This window comes from Zingiber officinale, chromosome 4A (genome assembly GCF_018446385.1).
Source record: "Zingiber officinale cultivar Zhangliang chromosome 4A, Zo_v1.1, whole genome shotgun sequence".
In the NCBI taxonomy this organism is placed as follows: Eukaryota; Viridiplantae; Streptophyta; class Magnoliopsida; order Zingiberales; family Zingiberaceae; genus Zingiber; species Zingiber officinale.
The window spans coordinates 161430459-161455578 of record NC_055992.1 but is presented as its reverse complement, the minus strand read 5'-3'; the positions used below and the strand labels follow the sequence as shown (position 1 = coordinate 161455578).

Genomic DNA, 25120 nt, shown 5'->3' with positions numbered 1-25120 from the left:
CATCTCCCTAACTATATAATAGTAAAAGATAAAATTTATCATCTCAACAATCTCACACAATCAACCTTATGATAATATATTAGAAGATCAAGATGGAGGAGGAATTTTTTTCATGTCTCTTTGGTCATATACATGTATTAGTCGAATGATAGACTAAATAATCCGAAACAATATTTTTATCTATCGAAAAATTAATTATACCTATCTATAAGGACAAATCCTCTAATTTACAAAGACTGAATAAATTATTAATCCAATTTTTATATTAATGGAGGTAATGTCTCTCCATCTATTAATAGATAAAGATCATTACCTCCTATCAATCTCCTTATTTTGATCAAAAACGGATCAAGAAAAGAGATCAGAGGATCCATCCTCCTATCTAGTGTCTAGAACTCTAGATCTCAATTACAGGCGACACTCGAACCTTCTCAAGCCGTCTTTTTTGACACCTTTTAATTTACGTCCCAAATTCAAATTAATTTACGTCACATTTTATAATATTTTTTCTTTCTATTTTTATATTTCATATCTGATTTATCTTTTTTGACACAAGCCGTCTTCGTTTTCCCCTCTGCGATCCACCGACGATCTCCTTCTTCGTTTCGTTCCAATTCCTTCGTTCTCGGCTTTTCCTCCTCTTTCTGCTCTGCGATGAATCCCTAAGTCCGATCCACCGATGCCCCTCCGGTACCCGACCGCCGCCCGAGGCTGCGGCGCGGCCGTGGAGAGATGGATGTTCCCCATCCTCTCCGTCTTGTTCGTAGCCGTCCTCCTCCTCCTCTCTGGCATTTCGGGATTCAAGGCTTCCACTGCCTTCCTCGACCGCCGCCTTACCGCCACCGATGTTCGCCGCGGCTCCGCCCATCTGCCCTCCTTTGCGTACTACATCACCGGCGGCCGCGGCGACTCGAGTCGGGTTTTGCGCCTGCTTCTTGCCGTGTACCACCCCAGGAACCGATACCTCCTCCACCTTTCCGCTGACGCGCCGGCGTCGGAGCGGGCTGACTTGGCGGCCAGGGCTTGGCTTTCGATCCCCGCCATCCGGGCATTCGGGAATGTGGATGTGATCGGGAAGGCCAGTGCGATGACGCCGATGGGATCTTCAGGGCTCGCTGCCACGCTTCAGGCTGCCTCTTTGCTGCTCCGGCTCGACGACGGCTGGGATTGGTTCGTGACTTTAACTGCCGAAGATTATCCGCTTATCTCGCAAGATGGTATTTTGATCATCTCCTCGAAAATTCTTCGATTGCGTTAGTTATTGAGATCTATACAATCAATTGTTTAATGACGAAAAAAGAATGTTCCTTTTTTATCAGTCTTAACAATTTTCTTTTAGTCTAAGAGACATACTGCAATCTTGATTCCAAAAGCTCATCTCCAATTCAACAATCCATTTCAAACTACTCTCTTTATTCAGCTTACACATGCATGCTCCCTGTGTATATTTTCACTAGATATGAATGCTTGTTATAGGCATTCTGAGCATTTTCCAGAAACTATCATTTGTTAGTTTCTCAATTTTTATCTTGGCATACTTGCTCCACAACTGACAATCCCCTAAGTGCCTCATCCGAAATATAGATGCATAAGCAGTAGGAAATTGAACCTTCACTCATTTGATGATACTAATGGCATACCTCATTCGAACTAAATCTTGATATGGTATTTCAGTTGAATCTGCCTTGCTCGCATTAGTTTTCTTGGGGTTTACTTCACATAAATTTGGAAATTAGTAAACTTGATTTCTCATTGACGATGTATACTTAAATATGAATGTTATTAAGGAGAGACCAATGGAGACTACACTCAATATAATTTAAAAAGAAAATAACCTAAGTGTTATTAGAGATTTAATCTTAGCATGTAATGACAGATAAAATCCATTTAGTTGACGCAAACTTTATGAACGTGGTTTATTTTCATTGGCTACATTATCTAAGTAGTGTAAAAAACTATTAGGGAATAATTCAAGCTTACGTTCTCAAATTTTGTGTATATTACCCACAAGAACAAGAACTGTGTTGTGTCCTTTTTAATTGTCACCCTCAATATGTCTTGTATAATATTTAACAGATGGTATATACTGGGATGCTCAAGTATATGATGACAAAGTAATCATATTTGTTCCTTACATTTTTATGAATATGATGATTAATTTTGGCAGTTTCAACAGATGAAATATGTACAAGAATTACTGTTAAAAGAATTTCACACATACATAAGCAATGCATATGCTTTAGAATTTTTATGAAGTGTGAATTACTTTGGATTCTTCATTTCCACCGAACTAGTTAATGTTTTATTCTAGAAACATAGCCAATTTAGATCTCTAGACTTGACCAGAATTTGTTCTATTATATATAATTTCAAAAGTGCCCCAAGATAATGAATATGGTCCTTTTTATGCCAAGCAGCCTAGGTAAGTTGGCTTCTTTGACTTGACCAGAACACTTTTATGTGAATTTTAGTAATTCTTTATGAGAGTATTCTCTTTATGTAATTTCACAAATCGTATGACTATATTGTTGCATACTCTTTTTTTGTTTGTTTGGCACTTGCTGACGTCATTTAATCCATAGTCTTAATGTTTGAACTGAAGCTGAATTCAAGGCTGGCCTATATAGCACAGGGTGTGGATTTAAATGCAAGACTTGTAAAACCTTGTTATCATAGCCTTTAAGCATCCAGATACTGTCTTGAGGTCTCTACTTTCTCATAAGCATCTGAAAGTGAACTTGCATGTGATAATCATTTCCAAAACTATTATGCTTGTAGGAAACAGTATGAATATGTGGAATCATATGCTTTATGAAGCTTTATCGAAGAGAAGTACCTAATACAGACCTTTCTGGTCAGCAGAATCTCTGTCGTAGAGGTTTTGCCTTTTCGTGGCTCATTCAGGATCCATCTTATTTCACTGTAAAAACTATGAAACTTCCTGGTATACAAGTGCTCTTTAACTTGGTTTATCTTCCTAAAAGTATATGACTGCTGATTGGACAATGCTGGAGATGCTAGCAGTCATGTAGAATTCCATTTTCCTCCTGATCTATATTTATACATGCACTGCATTAGGTTTATTAATCATACTTTATGTTACTATCAGCTCCACAACAGTTACTCCTTTTGAGTTTCGACAGTTCACTAACTTTTTTGTGTTTAATTGCACTCACTTAACCATGCATATCATTGGTCCTGCTTCTCTGAGTAAACTGTTTTGCATAACACTTGTTTGAGTTGAATGATATCTCAATTATCTTTTTCTCTGGATCAGCAAATTAATTACTTGATGTGCTATTAAGAAACTAAAAAGTGTTAATTATTTGTTGCCATTGATGCAGATTTAATTTATGCTTTCTCCCATGTGCCAAGGAATCTTAGTTTTGTGAATCACACTAGTGATATTGGATGGAAGGAGTAAGCATGAATGCCTTTTCGCTTTTACCTTTTTATGGAAATTGTATCAACGCTGTTTCGTTGACCCTCCAAACCATGTCCATGCAGAGATAAGAGAGTTAAACCCATTATAGTTGATGCAGGGATCTATCTAGCTAACAGGAAATCATTTTTCAAAGCTACACAAAATCGGGTCACCCCTCAATCTTTCAAGTTCTTCACAGGCATTTTTCTCCTTTCCTAAACTTGTGCATGTATGCTTCCAACTTGTAAGACGCATCTAACAGTACTATCTCTCAATTTGTTGTTCAACAGGTTCACCATGGGTCATCCTCAGCAGGTCCTTTGTAGAGTACTGTGTGCTGGGTTGGGATAACCTAGCCCGGACACTACTCTTGTACTTCACAAATGTATTATCGTCCCAAGAAGGTTATTTTCATTCACTTATATGCAACTCACAAGATTTCCAGAATATGACAGTAAATAGCGACCTAAGGTATACGGCTTGGGATAGTCCTCCAACAACGGAACCCCATTTTCTCAACATGACGGATTATGACGAAATGATTAAGAGTGGAATACCTTTTGCCAGACAGTTCCGTCAGGGTGATGCAGTGCTTGATAAAATTGATAGAATGATATTGAAACGTAGGTACAACAAGGCTGTTCCTGGGGCTTGGTGCTCCAGCCAAAACAGATGGATAGATCCATGTTCTCGTTGGGATAATGCCAACATCGTTCAACCTACACACAGATCAGAGAAGTTAGGCAAGTTGATAAAAACTCTCTTGGATGAATGGGAGTCAAGTACTAGCTCATGCAGGTAGTCTGGTAAGTTTATAACAAGATTCCTTACAGCTATCAGCAGCAACAAAATCAGTCCTCATTAAGGTTCTCTGCACTGGTTATCATGTATGAAGATGATCTGTAGACCGTACTGTTTCATCATTGTTTTTTTTAGGCTGGCTCAAATCCCAGTTTCATAAGATTCTAGTTAGCTTTTTAGAAGATAGAGCTCCAAGGAGGTGATAAATTTTTGTTGGCAAATTAGCGAAGGTTCTATGTTTGCAGCGATCCCTGATCAAAATTTTCACAAAATACTAGATTCTCTGGTAGATCCTTAACGACCAAGTGGAAGACTTCATCAACATAGATTTTCACATGGTAAGCGTAACATAGCACAAACGACAAGAGACTTCGTTGGTTGTATTGCTCATCCATTTTTTTCATGTTAGGTAGTACATAATGCTATTTTCTTTTCGAGATTTCTTGAGGTTGTTTGAGTGGTTTGGCAACAACAATTTTATTGTCATTGCAATTCTTGTTACACAGATTTTATCTGATAGCTTCTTGCGACCATTGTAAGTGCACTCTTATCTCATTCATGAGCAACTTTGTCTTCTTAGCTGAGTTTAGTTGATTGTAACCTATGTGTTGTTTTTTCATGTTTGTGTAGTCCAGATTAAGTGATCAATGATTGTTTGAACTAACCGATTCAAATTTGATCAGAACGACTAGCTCGAATTATGTCAGACCTGATTTATTGACCTGATTGCCTCGTTTAGTTCGATTGAATCAACTAGTTTGATTTGATTTAACTAGATTGATTGATTTGAACAACTTGACTTGCCCCATCCATCTAGCTCGATATGCTTATCTATCTTAATTAGCTCATTTGAACTGATTGATTCAGCTCACTTACTAGGCTCATTGGCATGTTTGGCTTAATCGATCGACTTGACTTTCATTTGACTCGGTTGATCTTGCTTGTGCTAGTTCGATTGATTGACTTGCTCGGTTTATTTGACCAGTTGACTCATGGGGGGGCTAGGTTGTTTGGCCCAATTGGCCCAATAATTTCACTTGTTGGTCCAATTGACGTATAGGCTTTTAAATTTTATTTTTAGAATAAAATTAAAATGTTGAAAAGAAAAATAAAATAAATATTTATCTTTAACTTTTCTTACACCATTCACATTTAATAAATCAAAAATTCTGAAAAAAAAATTAAATATTACACTATTTTTTTTGAAAAAATTTATTTTCTAAATTAGACAAAATTTTATTTATCTGTCTGAAAGTCGACCGTTTGGGATATTGATATCATTTTGTTTCGAGGCCCAATGAGGCCCAAAACCCCGTATGATTACCTTAAAAATAAAAGGCCCAAATAGAAGCAAAGAGGTACCTCGCGGTGGGAGAGCGAGAACGAGGAAGGTCGGTGCGGTGCCCGAGCTGTTGCGATGGTTGCCGAGACGGAGGAGGATCTTCTGCTCAAGAGTTTCATGTCTGAGGTCAGCGAAGTGGAGAGGGATAACGAGGTCACCAGGTAGCTCGCCAATCCCTTTCGCAATTACCACACAGGACTAACATCTAGGTTTTACTTTTTTCCATGCCTTAAAATGATTTAGCTCCTGGCTGTTGGTTAATTTGTTCGATTTATTGCGAAGTAATTAGTGTTGTTCGTGAGAGGAAATACGTGCTTCGACCTTTGCGTTTTTATCTTTGATGGCTTTAATTAGGGGATAGAAAGCAGTAGACTCTTTTGATTCGATTTTGCTGTCTCATAGGGATAAATTTGGTTTTTTGAGCATTTTGATAATTTTGAGCGGGCATTAATCTTTCAGTCCCTGACATTGTAATTCATTTCAGGATACTCTCATGCTTTAAGCTGAATCCTTTTGAGCATCTTAAGTTGTCCTTTGATTCCTCGGTTGATGAAGTGAAGAAGCAGTATAGAAGGGTAAAGCTAGTTTATTGGCTGTGAACTGGTTTGAGATTGGATCATTTATCCCTTTTTGTAATCCAATGTTTGTTGAGTTTGCAGCTGTCCTTGCTGGTTCACCCTGACAAGTGCAAGCATCCACGAGCAAAGGAGGCTTTTGCTGGTATTATTACATTGACATGTTTGTCTGTGTATTAATCTTTTCAGATTGTTGCATATATCTGTGGGGCTAACAAATGGCACAGCAATACCGTCCTTAAAGTACCTTCTATGCTAGCCCATCTTCTTTTAGGCAGGTTACTGGCACAAAAAGGATATAATATTACATGAGACATTTTGTTCATCCAAATTTTAAATCATGAAAACTTATCTTGTTTTGGATTCACCTTGATATCTTCTTAGTCTGGAGGTTACTGATCAATGATATTGTTGTGCAGCATTGGCGAAAGCTCAGCAGTTACTCCTTGATCCACCGGAAAGAGAATACCTTCTTAGCCAAATCAGCACTGCTAAACGTGAGCATCTTACATTTTATGCTGTCTCGTAGTTGTTGACTGTTTTTTTCTCAAGTATCACAATTATCAACTTATTGAACTGTCAGCTTCTGGAAAATTCTGGTAGAAGTTTTTCCCCCAAGTTTATATTTCATCAATGAAATTACTAAATCTCTGCTTTAGAATTTTCTCTCTTTATTGGGCTCTATAAATTTATCGAAAGAAAAAAAATGTGAAGATGATCTTTTCTGCTTGAATTTTTTTTAATCCTTTAATATTCAGTTTCGGTGCTTTTGTCATCAAATGAGACAATCAACTGATGATACCTCATATTGCAGAGGAGCTTAAGCTAAAAAGGAAGAAAGAACTCAAGAAAGGCAATGCTTCTAAAATAAAAGCAATGGTAGATGAGGTATCAATGTGCTCTTCTGTTGATTTTCTTATGCACATATGTTACTTGCACATGACGATTTGCTAATGATGAGAGTTCAGTTAAAGTAAACTCAAAACTTGAATTTTGAAGGATAGAAACTAATGATTCAATACTAAGGACACTAAAATTAGGATAAATTAAGATGATATATAAATATGATTTCGCATTGAAAGTCTGTGGGGGTGTAAGACCTACATAGCTGACCCTTAATAGTTGGGACTCAACTTATTCTTATAGGAACAATGACTACTCATTCTATCTTTTTGTTGCCATTTTTTTTTAATTTTGTATGTTTGTGCTCACAATTAGAGTATGATATTTGAAAACTTACCAGATAGTCAATATTAGGTAAATCATTGTTCAAATAAATGTCAATTTGTGTGAACAGGGGAAATATGAGCAGCAGTATGAACAATCAGAAGAGTTCAAGCAAGAGTTGAAAATTAAAGTGCGTGAAATTTTAACTGAACAAGAATGGCGGAGGAGGAAAATGGCAGTGCGGGTATATTACCACCCAATTTTTGTTCACTATATTTTTGCATTTGATTCTATGTTGTTACTATGAATATTAATTACATGGAAGATGTATTCATAACTGAGTAGATATCCGAAGAGGAAGGAAGATTGAAGAAAGATGAAGAAGAAACAAAGGAGATGTGGAAAAGAAAACGTGAACACGAGGAACAGTGGGAGGAAACAAGAGATGGGCGAGTATGCCTTCTGTCTTCAACATTCATCTATATTTGGACTATCTTTTTTGCCATGTGATAGCTTCTTATTGCTCAATTCTTTTTTCGATTTTGCATTATAAGCACTCTACAATCTTATTCAACTTTAATCAAGATGGATAAATAGCCTTATGAACACCTTGTCATGACACAGGTTTCCAGCTGGAGAGATTTTATGAAGACTGGAAAGAAGGTGAGCGGTGTATAGGATTTCACCATATTTTCCCTATTACATGTATATCCTGACAGGAGTTTGCATACACACACTGAACCCAAACTTCACTCTCCGTTTCTTCAGGGCAAAAAAGGCGAGATACGACCTCCCAAACTGAAGACAGAGGATCCAAACAAGTCTTACGTGCAAAGGCCTGTAAAACGAAGTTGAGAATGACACGAAAACAATATCTGATTCTCTCTGGAGTAAGTCTGCCGTGCCGGATTCAGTTAACTGTACTATTTACTCCGGCCATTAAGGCGTGTTAACATCCATCGGAGTTGTACACCAGAGTTGCAAAACAAATCGCTAATTCTCCCCTATCCCAATTGCCACAGTTTCTTTGCAAGTCTTGTTGGATGATTAAATCATTTTCAGCATATATACTCACTACTGGGTATGCTAAATGCTGCAAATAACTTGTAATTAGATAGGTTTACATTACATGTTTACAGGCTACAATTTCTCAGATTCATGGCTTGAATCTCATGTCGTTGAGGAAAGTTGATGTATTTGTTAGTTTATTCACAAAACAAAAGACCAAACTTTTGGTTTAAATTGACACAATATTCTTTTGTTGATCGTTTAATCGAATGGGTAGGCAATCTGATCAACTTGCCGAGCAATCTGATCAGCCAACATGCCGTTGTTGACGCAAGTCAACTGAGTTGATTGGGGCAACTTTGTACGATCACTTGGGTTGATCAAATCAACTTCATCTGAAAGTGATTTATCTTGGATTTGAAAATGTAATGGGATGAGGCAATGTTCCTTACATTGCTCCAAAAACAGAATAGGAGACATCTTCCAATCTATAATTTACAAGGCATTTAAGTGCTCGAAATAGCGAGCATCTGACTTGGTAAGGTAATCACTGAACACAAGAAAGAAAGAAAGAAAGAAAGAAAGAAAAATGTGGGAAAGAAAGGAATAGAGAAGGATGTCACAGTTTCAAACTAATTACTCAACCACCAATTGGTCGCTGGAGTTTTTGCCAAAGATATCAATACAACCTTGCCAATTTCCTTGTTCCCTGCTCTCCCAGTATCCGCCGATGTAATGATATGCATCGCTTGCTTTATCCTTGGCGAACCACCGTGGTTTCCAACCGGTTTCTTGCATCTTTCTTGCCTGCATTTCATAGCGGTTGATACAATGTTGTAAGTTACATATGGAAAGTAGCGAAACAGATGATAAATCATTAGGTTATGGAAGAAACCAAAGCAAAAGCATAGCACCACAAGAGGAGTAATGCGCAAATGCATCTTAAATGCTCTATTACTGCTTGTAGTGAACATTAAGATCAATATCATACAGTTTGAATGATATAACTAGTTGTTTGTCAATTGAGAGTTTATCGGACGAGTAACTTCATTTTATTCTAAGGAAAAAAAAATAAATTGGAAAAGTATACTGAAGTTAATTGTACCTGTCTTTGTCTTTCTTCCAATCTCAACTTCTCTGCATTTGCCATTTCATACTCTCCATTCTCCAGGCACCTCTGATCAGGTCTGAGCCTTGAATCTGTCAGCGGCAACTTTTCCTGCTTAAAATGAGGATCAAAAGAAAGCTGATGCCATTAGTAAAGTTAAAAGAGCGCTAGATCTGAAACAACAGCAGTTCTTACCTTTAAACCAGGCATAAGTTCATTCAGTGTGATCGCAAAGCGTGTTAGGTTATATCGGGCAGCATGCTTGGGTGGTTTATTTTGTTTCCACAATAATCGGGCTTCAGGAATACCTTCAGATCCTTTGCCTTTCACAGAGCCATTTCCCATTATGTAATGCATGCTCTCATCCCATTTTCCAATTAGAGTTGCTACGGTTTTTCCACTTCGATCCTGGACTACACCTTGCACCTAGAAAATGTTAAAGTTGATTCCTCATTTTCGGAACGTATGGAGATTGGAATTTATAAAATTAAGTCCTAAAAATAGTAAAAGACTAGAGCAAGTAGAACCAAGCCATCAGACAGCTCATTGTGTCAATGAAAATGAAGAATTTTATTACTACAAAGAAGAGCAAAGCACCTGATGGGGATTGCGATCAATTATTGATTGCTCCTTGAACTTTAGCTTACATGAATATTCACCATTTCCTTGGATTCGCATGGTGCCGTAGTGATCGCAATACAGTTTTCCCAATATTAGATTGTAGATTGAAGTTGTCACCTAAAATACATAATGATTTTGTGAAACAAAGAATGCAGCAACTGGCACGGATAGTAGCATCTCATGTTTAACATGTGTACCTTGTTCCATTGAAAAATTTCACCATCATCAAACCCGAGATTAAGAACACCAACAGGATCGAGCTGAATGGAACGTCCCCAGAACTTGCTTTTCAAATTGGAATCTCCCCAGAATCTCCATCCATTACCTTCACAGTGACATGCAAGTATTGCAGGGTGATGACTGACCTGAATATGCAATAAACGGGTGAGGACTAATTCAATACTTTGCATAAAATAAACCATTGTTTAGATTTGAGGAAAATGAGGAGATTAGATTGTAAAGTAGAACAGAGAAATTTAGAAATGAAAGAGATTATTGAAAAATGCCAGAAAGAGTGAAACCAAGTTCAGAAATAGTCAAGAAGAACAGGTAGTGGTATCAGATGGTAACCAGGCGTATGCAGGATAAAACTAATCGGAAATTAAAAGATAACTCATTGGAAGCCAAACTAGCAAACATTAATAGAAGTGTGCATTCCTAAAAGGAAATTTGGACCAGCTGAATTTAAAGTAGTGAGAATTTTCTTTCAAAAAGTAGTGGAAACTGGCCTTCAACAACCCTTTATATCTTCACAGATTGCATTCCATTACAAATTGATTTAAACAAAATCTTCACATATATAGTAAATGAAGGGGAGCTTTGGTGCAACGGTAAACATCACATATATAGTATATGATTCTTGCTTCTTGAGAAATCTCTACTGGCTTTATGTTCTTTTATAGTACTAGTGAGAAAAATACAAAAAAAGATACATAATGCATGGTCACTTGCATAATCTCTTAGCGGCATTGGATAGGTACAAATTTACAGGATTTATTAAGAATTATTCATATGATTGTGCAGTTATAGAAGTGTTAGGTGCATAAATAATCATAGTGGAAAAACACTACAAAGTGTCAATAGAGATTAAATGTTTGACAAAGGCCTTTCTGTGATACAAATAGCCCGTGTGTACAAAGAAAATGAATTTTCGTGAGGTTTTCCCCTCTGATACTCAGGCTCCATCTACCCCAACTTGTGTTAGACATTGGCACACTCGTTGACCGCTTGTAAACCTTTGTAGGAAATTGGGCCTAGAATATGAGACTTTTGGCACTTAGATCCATACTTGTGTTGGATACATGTATCTGAGTCTCACTAGCATAGGTCAAGCATGAATAAACATTACCTCTAGTTGAAACATCCATTATATTTATATATACATATAACCATGTTATATTTATAAGAAAATGAATTGTTAGATTTCATCTTATTACATGTGACATTCACCAAGCTAGGCAATCCACTGGGTAACCAATATTATTGGGGCCAACATCCTTGAAACAAAGTCGCTCTTCTATTATAGACTGCCCTTGTGCAAGAGCAATCCCTATTAAAAATGTAATTGTGATGAATACAATAGTAGTTGACTGCAGTTGGGAAAATCCTTAAATCAAATAGAATACTTAATACATCCATTTGTGCAGCAGAATATCCATGGAGTACATAATAGAAGCAAAGAAGAAACCAATATCATGAGATCCACTGTAAAGTTTAGTACGCTCAGACTAATTCCAAACACTAGACGTGCAAGAAATTGGTTCGGTAATCAATAAGCAAGAAGATCACAAATAACCTGTAAAGAATCTAAAATATATCCTTCCTAATTGCAGAGGTTGAAAAAATAGGTCCCATTAAATATATCAAAAGCCAAAAGGTAAGTTATGTACAAAAAATAAATTGATGTAAGTTGGAAAGGACAAATGGATCACCTTTTCTGAGAAAAAACGTAGGCCTTTTTCAGGGAATTCAGCCTCATATGTCTCACCTAAAAGTGGATTAAAAGGTTTGCAACTTCTGCCATCTGTTGATGCATATCCAGAGACAGCAAATGCGGCAACATTTAGGATCCTCATAAGGCCATCCCCCTAGTATTACGATATTAAGCATATTTTAGAAAGCACTCACGGAAATGAAAACTAAGAAGGGAGGCAATGCTGCCTCCCAGATGGCATTTTGGTCTTTCATTAAGGGTTTGATCAAAAAGCAATAAATGTATGCTTATCTCCACAGATAAAAAATGCTTTGTTGAATGTAATCAACATTCTATGAAAATTATTTATAATGGAGCCACGCAGCTTTAACCCTTTAATAACTTCAAATGCGTTCAGTATTCTCCTATAAATAGTTCATAAACCTAAAAAGTGAAACTGCATTTCACAAACCTGACACCTATCAATAAATGTATGTCATAAATGAAATCCATAACATAGTATATTTAACAGATTGTGGATAATAATGGTAGGAAATTCCATTAGCAATTGATATAACAGGACAACAGAATGTTGACCATGTAAATACACTAGACTGGGAAAAATATACTGGACATAAACAATGTAGCAAATATTCATTAGCACTAAAGAATCACTCAAAAATTTGACTGCAGAAGCAACTCTGAGTGTGCGTGCAACATATAATCCCTAAAAGGAATTAGCATGGAAACAAAACCCTCTTGAGTGAGTTGTTTTTACCTTGAAGAATAATGAAATAATCTAGGTCCCACTCAACTGCATTAGCAAAGAGAATTTATTTTGTGTGGCCTGGTGTAAAAATAAAATATTCTGACAATATTCACAGATTGAAAATGTCAGAATTCACAGATTGAGTTTTTCAGTAAAATTTTCATACAGTAATTAACTTATTAACTATGATAACTAATAAACCACAGGATCTCAAGAGACATATCTAAATGACTCAAGATTACACTAGCCTACCTTTTTACCAAATTCATATGCTCTGTCAACAAGATAGGAGTACTCAAAATCTTCACAGCACTTTTGAAGAGATGACAGTGGCTCATTAAAATAAACTGGCAGACAAACTTTGGTGAGATCCTTTCCAATGTTGTCCTTGATTATTGACCAGAGGCTCACGCTCTTTTCCTTCTCCACTGGATCAGGTAACTTTTTGCGCCTCCTAACATAGATGCACTTCGTTCCCATAGACATCATAGAGGAGTCGTCAGTAGTACTATCAAGAGAACTAACACTATATCTGTTTTCATCATCAGACTCTATCTGACATCTTAGAAAATCAGAACCACCGCTGAGAGAAGTTGATGAGAGAAAATCTTTTGAATCAAAAAATGTAATATCTTCTTGATCAGTCTTCCCATTAACAGCATCATGCCTTTCATTGTCATCAGATTCACTAGCAGTTTCCTCTGGTGAATAATTACCTGGAACAAAACAGATTAAAAAGTAAATACTGAGAGTTACATTGCTTAACCACTTTAAAATTTGTTCAAGCATTAACAATTACATTTTATGGTAAAAATTATAATTTGTTACAAATCAAACCTGCATTAATATTTTCGAATTTAACGGTTGATACAAAAGAAAGGAATAGTCTAATGTTAACAAATCTGTAAACAGACAACTAATAATTGTGATTTTGAATTGCATATGATTTGTACACACACACACACAAAATGTTCTAAGTTTCTACCTTCATAAATAAGCAACATGACCTAAATCCTAACAAATACATCAACCAGCCAGTTAAACAGCTCAAAAGAAGCTTAACATGATCAGAATTGTTTCTTCTATCCAATCTAATCTTATATCAATTTCAGAATGGCGTTTTTCATATACCTTTTACTTACGAAACTTCAGAAGTATAAGCACTTACTGAAACAAATTTCACAATTATAAGCACCAACCGTGAATTTTTATGCCAACTGTGTAGTAGATCATCAAGGAAAAGAAAAATATTTGATTTTCTTAATAAATCTTCTTTTAATGCAGCATACCATTAAATTGCTCATGCGCTGGAATAGAGGATGATGAAAACTCTATAGATTCTTTGTGTCTATCATCAATAAGTGTATTCTCCAAATCAGCCTTTTCTGTCTGCATAGTGAGTAAAAAAACGCAAGTATTTGATTAAACATGTGGAACAAATAAGAAGTATATGGGTGAGAACAGAACATATGAAACAAACTTTTCTTGTTCCTCACAGGTAATATTTAATAGCAAGATTTTTTTTAAAAAAAGACAAATATAGTGCATAGTTTTTAGAAATTAGGATCATGCTATTCATAATTCATATGGTATAATATGATGTAATCAAAATGTCTAGCAAATATAAATTAGAATTGTTGAAGAATCATGACATTCGAAAGCAATTCAAAATGATTCATATTTTATGATTTTGAAAAAAAAAGAGTGAGAAAATCCAACATGAATTAAGCCCAACCCATTAAGTTATACCAAACTCATCAGAAATTTGATTATATTAGCATAAACTCTATATCCTCTGACTGATTTTTTTGAAGTTGAAATTTGATGCAAGTTTGCGGTGATATTTATCTTACAATCTTTGACTTGAGTTTCATAGAAATGTCTTTGGTTATTCCATGTTAGTATGTAATAAATCAGTCTGCAAATGAAATGGCACTGATAGGATTACAGCTCTAGATGAAATAAAATCAACAAGACTTTGATTGTGATGAAAGGGAAATATATGAACCCATATATTTTGTTATGGATCACCATCATATATTTGAGGATGTAAAATAGATGAAACATTTGTTTGAAAATAAATTTTGTTTCTTGTATAAAAATCAACTAGATGTTATTTATTAAATAAGAGAATTAATGGAAAAATATTGAGAAAAAAAAACAATTTGCATATTATTTTTATTGATTTAGAAAAAGATTAGGATAGAACCATAGAAAACTAATGTCGTGGATTTTAGTGTCAAAAGGAATGTTGGTATCAAATTTTTATCCGATTTAATTTTCTCATCATAATTTATTTGAACTTTAGACAATCAATAAACCAAGTTTATGTTAGGATGAACTGATTCAATGCCATGATTTGTTTTGGTCAATAGCAAAGTTGAAATGTTTGTGCGGATATATGTCTCCTCTTAACTCTCCACATAACTCATTCCCCTCTCTTGAAGCCTCCATCCCTCTTCTCTCCTCTCCCTCGCAATCCACAGTTGCTGACCTTGACACACACACACGGAGTGCCAATCAATCAAGAACCCTTCCATGGGTGCAGAAATGCTAAAATGAATATGTAGAATTACTAGAAATTCTAACACAAAATTAATAATAATTAAAAGAGTACTCTAAATGATAAGATTACACAAAATAAATTTAGATATACAAACATGCTCAAAGACAACCAATAGAAGTTATAGTTGAAGACTTGTATTTATTAAAGTGGAAGCTGTAAGGAGGAGAGGGAGATAAAGAAAGCATTAGTTGACATGATAAAATATAATTTATTTACTTGATATCACCTTGCATGAAGCTCACTAGAGGAATAAGATTCATGTAGACAACTCTAGCAGGGACAAGCATGGCTTGATTATAGATAATTATTTGATGAGCCTTAAGATAACAATGGGGAGATAGAATTTGTGTAGCTGACCAAAAATACTTGGAGATGGAGCAAACATGGCTAGATAATAGTGAGGAAGAGAGAAAGATGTGAAACTATGTAATAATCGATTTGAAAGTTCACCAAAATAATTAATGATAAAAACCTCAACTGAACAACCTTATAATAGTTCAAGGAGCATGATTTTGGTGGCGGATTTGCTACAATGGGACAGGGATCAATTCCCGACGGACCTATGCCCTCGGGAAAATACTTCTCCAACTCCTAGCCACTTGGCGGTCGGCTATAAGCTGACCTCGTGATTTACTTTCATTCACATAACCTGAGGACGGATTGTGAAGGATGCCTAGGGTGAGCGTAATCACCTTTCGCTACAACGGAGCATGATTTTGAAATTGTCCCCACAGGAATGCCCAGTTTGCTAGAGGGTGTAGATTTGCCACAATGGGGCAGGGATCAATTCCCGACAGGCGCATGCCCTCAAGGAAAAACTCCTCCCACCCCTAGCCACTTGAATGTCGTCTATAAGCTAACCTCATGATTTTACCTCCCTTCACATAACCTGTGGACAAGTTATGAGGGGTGCCTGGGTGAGCAAAATCACCCTTTTTGCTACAACGGAGCATGATTTGAAACCTATCTTGTGTCATTCCGTCAATCATATAAATGAGTATCGTGTCATATTGACATTTAGCACCCCTTGACATGTTATAACACGTGCTAAGATTAATTGAAAGTTCATAGCTTGTCTAGACAACTTAATATTAAAATTGTACTATTTCAGATGGAACACAAATTGTGAACTTAGGCATGTTGTTGTCATCTCTTTTCTATTTCATTTCTCCTTCCACTTTGCCACTAGCACCCTAGGCCAGAACATCGACACAGTATGGATACCATATTGTATTCGAGTTAAAGATCTAAACTCTAGCACAACTTGAGATTTTAATCCTTGGCATTGAGCATATGTTTCCTAGTTGAACAATTCAGGTATTTTGAATTTACAGCACTACATTTCTGTCTGATTAAATCATTTCTAAAAAAATTATTTCTTGCCAGTTTATAGTTTCTATTTATAAAGCCTCTGATTGATTGTACTGAGTTCCTTTAGCCATCACATCAAAAAGACGAATTGTTATCAAACTCCTAGACCAATAAATTGGAAGATGATGGATGATTAGGAGTTCAACAATTTCTGGGACTGATATTACCATAAGGTAAATAATGCTTGGATTTTGAGCTTTGCACCTAGTAAATTACCAGTTGTAATCAAACTTTAAATATAAGTTACGAAAGTGTTCAGTGCTAAAAGTGCACCGGGATTGGGTTGTATTCAAATGTTTTGCCCGCTTTATGTTTGTTCAAATTGCATTTCAACTCCAAGAGAAAGAGGCAATGGATAAGAACTTTGTCTAAGAGTTCATCAATCAGGAGGCTAGCATTCCATCTATAACTTATAAGTTCCCGATTATAGAAATTGATTTTTTTTGAGAAAAAAAAAAGATTATCTTTTACCTCTAATTGGCGAATGGTATCAAGGAGAAAAGTTTGCTTCTGCTTAAACAAAAGAAGCTGATTCTGCAAGGAAGCAAACTCACGCCGCATAATCTGCTCGCTGTCTTGAATTGCGGATTCGCTCAATCCCTCCTGCTGAAGTCTCTGCCTCAGCTTCTCTGTGGAGACGACCACCATATCAGTCGGCGCCATAAGCTCCCTATTCAATTCCCTGGGGAACATGCTCTTCACTGCTCGCAGCACTTCCATCCATGCCTCACGTTCCTCTCTCGTGGCCGCCCTCAAGTGTAGCCTTTTTGTCCCCGTGAAGATCGAGAATCTCTTCTTGTCGGATCCACTCTCCTTAATCGAGGAAACCTAAAGGAACAACGAGAGAAGGTTGAAATGGCGCAATGATACAGCTTGGCTGGGAACGGGAGGATAAAGGGCGAGTGATTCTTGCCTTGAGATGGACTTCACCGACGGGCTTGCAGGGGAGATGAGGGTGGCCATTCTTTGGGTGTAAGATCCGACGAATGGATTCCTCGCCAATGACCTTGTAGGCCACCTTCGCATCGGGAGCAAGCTCGATGCGGTCGGGTCCGTGAATCTTGTAGTAGGACAGGACGTCATCCTGTAGGACGAACCACCGCGGGCGCCAGCCGCGGCCGTAGTTAACCCACTTATGGAGGACGCCGGAGACGCCGTTTCCGACGATGTCATTGAGGCTAACGTCGCCGTGGAGGCGTCCATTTCGGGAGAAGAGGCGGGACGGGGAGGAGGGCTCCGACTGGCAGTCGCGGCGGCGTCGACTGGGACGTCCGCGGTCGCCGACCGAGAGAGAGGCCCAGAGGGAGGCGGAACGATGAGGGTGGTCGCGGCGGACGGCGACGGAGGAGGAGGAGGACGAGGAGTAGGAAGGCGGAGGAGCCATGGAGGCCGGTCGCATGCGAGGCGGCGGTTTTGGCGGATGAACGAGAGCGGTTTCGGGATCCGCTGGGGCGCTCGGTTCACGGAGGAGCATCGAGAAGGCGCCCAGCCATTGAAGAACCGAACCTGAAGCCTGGCACCATCGGGCCCGGCGCCACTATTCACCCAGACCCACAAATCCACCTATCGGGTCATTCGTTTTGATTAGGTGGGTCCCACCAGAGGACCAATTTAAAAGAAGGTGAACTTCGACACCCTGAAACATTTTTCTCCACGCTCTATGCGTCCGTAACCCGTAAGCGCGCTCGCAGGGGACATACCTCGGCAGCACGAATCTCGAGTTCGAAATCGACGGCTGGGAACAAAGTTTCCGACCGGACGTGGCGTGTCGTACAGCCAAGCCAGATTTAATTATGCAATAAAAAATAGTTTAAAAATTATTTTTGGAAACTAAAAATGAGGCAAAAGGTTTCTGATTATTCGGGTGAAAAGGAATTAAAATGTGACAGAGGAAGGATATGAAGTAGATGGACATTTGCACGTCTTTTTCAAACATTTAATAATTGAATCAAATTAATAGATTAATTTGTGAGTGCTTTCTGATTTAAAAAAAAATTAGAGAATCAAATTGATTAATTAAATTAAATATTTAATATCAATTAACAGAAAATAGACGGACATTTAATATTTTAAAAGCATGCATGCAATTTTCATAAAGTTCAATAATTTATTAATTGACTCTGAATAATTGAGATAATTAAACACTATTTCTCACCATGAATGCTGACGTGACCAATTCTCTCCAATTATTAAGACTCACACTAAAAAAAAAAAGGATCATTTTAAAAAAACACTTCGGCATTAACATATTTTCAAAACTGCCCTTAAGATCGAATAAGAGTTTTGGTTTAAGTCAGCTGAAAAGGGCTTATTGAGAAAATGATAAAGTTAAAGGAAGGACATGAAAAAGATTCCAATGCATTGGATGAAGGCATGGGAGAGAGGAGTGTTGGTTTTGGCGGGCGATGGGCGTCGTCTTGTCGTCGGCGGCTCTAACAGAGCAGACAGCACGTGCGCCGGCCCCGCAGTGCGCGTGGCGCGCGGGATTCACACGTGGCCGAGTCGGGTTGCGACTTCGGCACGTCCCTCGTGCCGCACGTGGGAATCCCCTTCGCGCCGTTTCCTCTCCCCTTGCACGTTTTCCTCTGTCCACGTGTCGGGCACTGGCGTGTCGAGGTGGGGCCTGTCCGTCGGTAACCCTGTAGGCGATATCCATAATTTACTACATCACACCCTAAGTTTTTTAAATATCAAATCACATGTTTTTTTAAAAAAAAAATATCAAATCATAAATTAATTTTCCAAAACACCCTTCCTCCCTCTGCTTATCCAACCCACTACCATCGACCAGGTGGTTGAGACAATCTTGAAATCGTGACGAATCGATCCAAACTAGTTATGAAATCATGGCTAAAAGATAGCTCGATCACATGTTCATCATTTCATAGTCTGTTTGATTTCAAATCCAAGTGATAATGAAAAATTAATTATAAAATTATGATCAATTCACAGTGATACAAAGACTTAGCAAAGATTTTATAGTCATCCGACTATAATTTTATGATCAACCTATTGAAACTTCTCAACCGAGAATAGTAGCATTCGCCATGATTTTGTGGCTCGTTCGAGTGGCCATCGGCCGAAGAAGCATGAGGCAAAGAGAGAAAAGCAGTAAAAATATATTTAAAAAATAATAATTTTAAAAAAAAAAGTAGGATGGGCGATTTGAATAATTAAGAATGATTAGCCTAAAATTTAGGCCAAAATTTTAGGGTCCGAATTTTGTATGCATTAATAAGGACATTTTGTACGTGACAAAGAGTTATGATGGACAGTTGGTTGATAGGATGCTTGACCTAATGTAATCACATGCAAGGTTTTAACTTTAGGGCTTTAATTATTGTATCCAAGAATTAAAGTGGAAGGGATTTGCACTTAATAGAATAAAGTTGGTACCCAAATACTGCAACATATGGAATTGATAAGAATTCATTTTTAAAAAGAAATATTTTATTTCATCTCGTGCATTAACATAATATTCATATGTTTTTCGGATCTCGTTCAATATAAAGAGAGAGAGGATGACTAATAGTTACGGCTAAAAAATGAAATTGAATAAATTTATATATTAAAAATTGAAAGACTTTGTTGATGTTACAGAGACTATTAGGATTAAAGTATTTTTACTAGTTTGAAAATATCTTTCTTAAATTATATCACTAAATAAATAAAAAATGATAACTAAATAAATAAATAAGTAATAGTCAATTAATTTAGCTTAACTATAAAAATAAAAGAAAAAGGAAGGAAAGCCTTACCTTATTTTATGACGGTGTCTATAAGCCCTGATGATAAGAAAAGACAAAACAAGGGATGTTATTATAGGAGAGGAAGAAGAACTAGAGTTATTGTTAGCTAGTTGAAAAATAAATAATAAATAAAAAAAGGAGGGTTATGAGAAGAGGAAGATGAAATGTCATGTCTTTGAGAAGTCTCTGTCCGACAAATGAATAACATCTCTCTTCTTATAACAACGTATGTGATCCTGTCGGAAAGTTGAGTCGATGGACGCTGGGGACGTGGCGCTCCTGCTGACTAGTCGAAGACTTCAAAAACGTGGATCCTCTACCGTCGTGAACCTGCAAACACAGTGCCGAAACGGGGAGGGGTTCCCCGGCGATGGCCCTTCGACGCTCAAGTCAGATCTCCGGCAAAAAGAAGTAGAACAAAGAAGAAGCGAGAACTGTAGCTACAGTAATGAAGTGAGCATACCTCTGTCGAAGTCTGGAGGTCCTTATATAGGGCTCCCAGAGGCGCGTGCATGCTCCCCGAGGTGTGCACATTGCTCAAAACATAACTGGAATGGATTTGTCAGGAAAGCATGCCCGACACCATACCTTAATAGCATGAGCATATCTCTGACGTGATAGTGGAAGTTTCCACCGTACGATTCTCTGTCTGACCAGGGCGCTGGTCATGCCTCTTGTCGGCGACACTATTCCCCAGGAAGATCTCGCCACCTGCTCTCTCTGTCCTTTACGGGTCGAGCGGAGGAACCACTTGGCTAGCGTCTTTCTTGGGCCGAGCGGGGTAATCGCTCGGCTAGTACCTTTCCCGGCCTGAGCGGAGGGCGTCGGTCGGCTGACGGCTTTCAGGCGGATGCCCGCTCGGCCGAATGCTGCGTCTACTGTTAGCAGATCGGGATGGTCGCTCGGCTTCCGTTTCTTCCCCGCTTTGCCATGTGAGCGTCGGAAACTCGGCGTCAGGCCGTGCTGTCAAAATGTCGGGTCAGCCATTCCTCCTACTGATCAGGAAGGTAATCTGCTCGGTCGAATGGCTGCCGGGTGTTGACCACTTTGACCTCCTGCTGGGCGGGTCACCCCTTGCCACCGGATCACATGCTCTCCCTTCAAGTCTAGTCGAAGGAGGCTGAAAGTTCGACTGACTGGATGAATAGCCTGGCGAGTAGTTGGTCGGTCGACTGGTAGATGAGTTGGATCCCGCTCGATCTCCGTAGGATTGATCTTTCCTCCCCGGTTGGTGTTTCATGTCTTGATGCTTAGTATCTTGGATACTTTTCCCCACCGATTGTGAAGGGGTACGAGCCGGTCAGCTAATGTTGATGTCGTCCGCATCTCCTTGTGATGCGTGCAAATCCTTTCCATTAAGGTCGAGCATGCGCCCATTAAATGTCATCCTGTGGGACGGCGCCACGTGTCGTTGGTGCAGTCGTCGCACGTCCGAGGTGACAACTGCTGATGTGACGTTTGACGGTTCGAATTCAACAGTCGGATGTGCGCCCCGATTCCTGCACCCTAGATTGGACAGCCCCGATCGGCCGCACCCATCTTTATAAAGCTTCAGCATCGCTGCTTCTATCTTCGCTTTCTGTTTCTACTCTCTGACCACTTGCTCCGGCGACTTTGCTCGCTTCCAGCATTTCGTCCCAGCGTTCCGGTGACTCCCAGCTTTCTACTCCGGCAATCCATTTTCCTGTAAGCTTTAACTTCTGTTTCCTTGTCTTTTCTCCTGGCCTTTACCCTTTTTCGGTGTTTCGTCATCTCATTTAGCGAGCCCCTTGTCGATCCTTCTTTGATTTTCCGTCGACCCCCTTAGCAAATCCTTCTGTTTCTCTCCTTTCCAACTATGGCCAGTCCCTCCCAGTCAGTCGAACGACCCTTGGTCCCTGGTACACCACTATGGAGACCAGGTTTGATATGGGCGACACGACACATCTTATCAACGTTTTTGACCTCCCTCCCGACCACGAGATTGTCCTGGCTGGACCGTCCGATTAGCCACATAACCCGCCGACCAGCACTATTTGTTTCTTTTGGGACCGGTTCATGGCCTGCCTTCGGTTTCCTATTCATCCGTTCATAACCGAAGTTTGTAATTTCTTTCGCATCCCGCTCGCCCAGCTCGTTGCCCAACTCATTCCGATTGTTATGTGGGGTAGTCGTGTGTTATTCAAAGTGCACAGTATCCCGCTGACCCCTCGGGTCTTCCATTACTTCTAATACCCCAAACAGTCCGAGCTGCGCACCTACCTATTCCAATCCTGCATCGTCTTGGTCTTCTTCGATAGAATGCCCTCTTCCAACAAGCACTGGAAGGAGTATTTCTTCTATATTAGACTCCCCGAGCGGCCAAGCTTCCGCACTCAATGGCAGACCGCTCTGCCACCTCCGCCTGAGCTAAAGAGATACAAGACTCAGCTAGATTACCTTCACGCAGCTAACATGTTGGCCGGGCTAAAGTTCGATATTCACAAATTGCTTCCCGAGGGCGTAATGTACATCTTCGGACTAAGTCCAAGCCGACTGCTGCTCCCGAGCAGCCTAGATAAAAAATTTCTTAAACCTTCTTCCTTTTAGTCTAATTGATTCTGTTTTTCTTTTGCAGCTGACATTATGATGCGCGCCCGAGTTGCCGGGATAATGAAGGTCAAGCAGGCCGAGATCAAAGTGGTTGCTGCCAAGTAGCTGGAGCGGCTTGGCTTGACCCCGGTCGGCTCGCAAGAGGGCACGGTTGGGCAAACTGCAATTGCTGGAGAAAATACAACTGCGGGTGATGGGACCGCCGAATGGATGCCCAGCGCGGGAGCGGCAATCGAACCAGTCTCGGTTCACGGCGTGTAGCCTGTCATTCCTATTGAGGGATCGGGTATCCTCGAGCGACGAAGTTCCGCTCTCCCGTAAGAGCTAGACACTGAATGGAGGCGTTGTCCCGATCCACGACTTCAACCATTCAAGCCTCTGCGGAAGGAGGCGCCCCATACCCAACCCCCGTAACAATGGAGGCTACTTCCTCCGATCGAACTCCGTCCGTGGCTGAGCTGCAAGAGTCGCTCGCCGTTCAGCCACTCACCTCCCTTACTTTAGTCGGGCGGAAGATAATCCGCTCAACCATTCATCTTATTCGTCTTGCCCACTCACCAAAGTTTAAGGGGGACTTGGGGACTTCGCCAACTGAAAAAAGAAGATGGAGGTATTTTTCAAGATTGAATTCGATTTATTTTTAATAATGGAGTTTGGTTTTGTAGCACCCGAGGATAAAGATAAATACCACTCGACCAAAAAGGAGCAAACTGATTTTGTGGCAAACGGCAAAGCAGAGTTCCATCTGTTAAGCGTTCTACTGCCACAGGAAGTCAATCGGATCGAAGCATACAAGTCTATGAAGAAGCTCTGGGAGAAGTTCTTGGAACTGCACGAAGGAACCTCGGAGGTGAAACTCGCAAGACGGGATCTGCTCAGAAACCAGATCGGCAACATCAAACTGGAACAAGTCGAAATAGTTGCACACCTTCATTCAAGGATCAAGGAGTTCATCACTGGACTCATGAATCTCGGAGAAAAGGCAAGTAACCCATATTCGCTAAGGTACGTGCTTAACGCATTCCCTAGAAGTACTGAATGAGCATCATTAGTAGATGTCTATTACATATCTAAGGATTTAGATTCAACTATGTTACAAAAGTTATTTTCTACCTTTGAAGTCCACGAAACAAGATGTGCAGATCCGAAGGAGCCGAAGCACAATATTACCTTTAAGGCAAAGATGGACGAACAAACTTCAAAATCCTCTCTCGACGATAATGAAACGGTAATGATGGTAAGACAATTTAAGAAATTATTTAAAACTCAAAACTCTAACCATCTGCAGGGTAGAAAGAAAAGGATAATCAGATGCTACCACTGCAATGAAGAAAGGCATGTTAAAGATAGCTGTCCTATTTAAAGATCAACGAGAAGGATAAAGGCAAAAACAAGAAGCCCATTCAAAAGGACAAATACAAGACTCTAAAGGTGACATGGGATGAAATGTTGTCTGAATCGGAGGTCGAAGCTTTTTTCGGACTTGCGTTGATGGCAAGTCTTCAAGAAGATCAACATGAAGAAAGTTCTTCCGAAATGAGCATCGAGAGCATCGATGAAGGGGGAGCTACGGATGACGGGATCAACAAGGTAAGTCAGGTATGATTTCTTCCACCTAATAAGCTATTCAAATTTGTTAAATTCTTATCTAAAGATTGTTGCAAATTAGAAAACAAAAATAAAGAATTAAAATTAATTCTAGCAAAACTTGTCTATTAGAAGAATTTGATAAAATAAAATTAGAGAATGATAATTTACAAAAAAAAATAACATACTTGAAAAACCGTGCATGTTCGTTTAACAAAAACAATAAAAGATATAATTTGAACTGGTATTTTAAATATCACAAAGGACAAGTTAAGAAAATTTCAAAGAAATATATACCCAAAAGATATTTAATTAATCCAGTAGGCTGGAACCTATATTGGGTTCCAAAGACTTGTCTAAATTAAAGTTTAATTAGACTTAGGGCTTTCAGAGAGTACATTAAATATTTGATTTCATTATGAGGCTTTGTCTATAAATGGTTGATGATCCAATAACCAAGAAGGTTTAGTGCCTCGCCACAGCCTAGAAGCCGATTAACGAAATAAAATGTTTAATTGACAAACTGATAAGCATGAAATAGTTAGTTAA

General features: G+C 38.9%; 3 protein-coding genes across 4 annotated transcripts; 2 read left to right on the top strand and 1 right to left on the bottom strand.

Moving 5' to 3' along the window:
- Positions 1-547: 547 nt before the first annotated feature.
- LOC121972046 (beta-glucuronosyltransferase GlcAT14A-like) lies at positions 548-4844 on the top strand. Its single transcript, XM_042523637.1, has 4 exons — positions 548-1217; positions 3345-3420; positions 3508-3623; positions 3715-4844. Exons 1-4 carry the CDS (start codon positions 680-682, stop codon positions 4224-4226), a joined length of 1242 nt encoding a protein of 413 aa, XP_042379571.1. The 5' UTR covers positions 548-679; the 3' UTR covers positions 4227-4844.
- A 714-nt stretch (positions 4845-5558) lies between these two features.
- LOC121972047 (dnaJ homolog subfamily C member 8-like) lies at positions 5559-8555 on the top strand. The gene is made up of 9 exons (XM_042523638.1): positions 5559-5728; positions 6052-6142; positions 6227-6287; positions 6562-6639; positions 6957-7030; positions 7440-7553; positions 7655-7762; positions 7934-7972; positions 8078-8555. Exons 1-9 carry the CDS (start codon positions 5643-5645, stop codon positions 8162-8164), a joined length of 738 nt encoding a protein of 245 aa, XP_042379572.1. The 5' UTR covers positions 5559-5642; the 3' UTR covers positions 8165-8555.
- Positions 8556-8909: 354 nt separating this feature from the next.
- LOC121972045 (oxysterol-binding protein-related protein 1C-like) lies at positions 8910-18138 on the bottom strand. 2 transcript variants are annotated; one of them, XM_042523634.1, is made up of 10 exons: positions 17578-18138; positions 17136-17492; positions 14017-14116; positions 12980-13443; positions 11978-12133; positions 10244-10411; positions 10023-10163; positions 9621-9851; positions 9423-9536; positions 8910-9124 (listed from the first exon to the last, which is right to left on the bottom strand). In XM_042523634.1, the coding sequence occupies exons 1-10, from the start codon at positions 18136-18138 to the stop codon at positions 8954-8956; spliced, it is 2463 nt and encodes an 820-aa protein (XP_042379568.1). In that variant the 3' UTR covers positions 8910-8953. The 2 variants fall into 2 exon arrangements, with proteins under 2 accessions (XP_042379568.1, XP_042379569.1); XM_042523635.1 differs by having other exon boundaries at positions 17219-17492.
- Positions 18139-25120: the final 6982 nt, after the last annotated feature.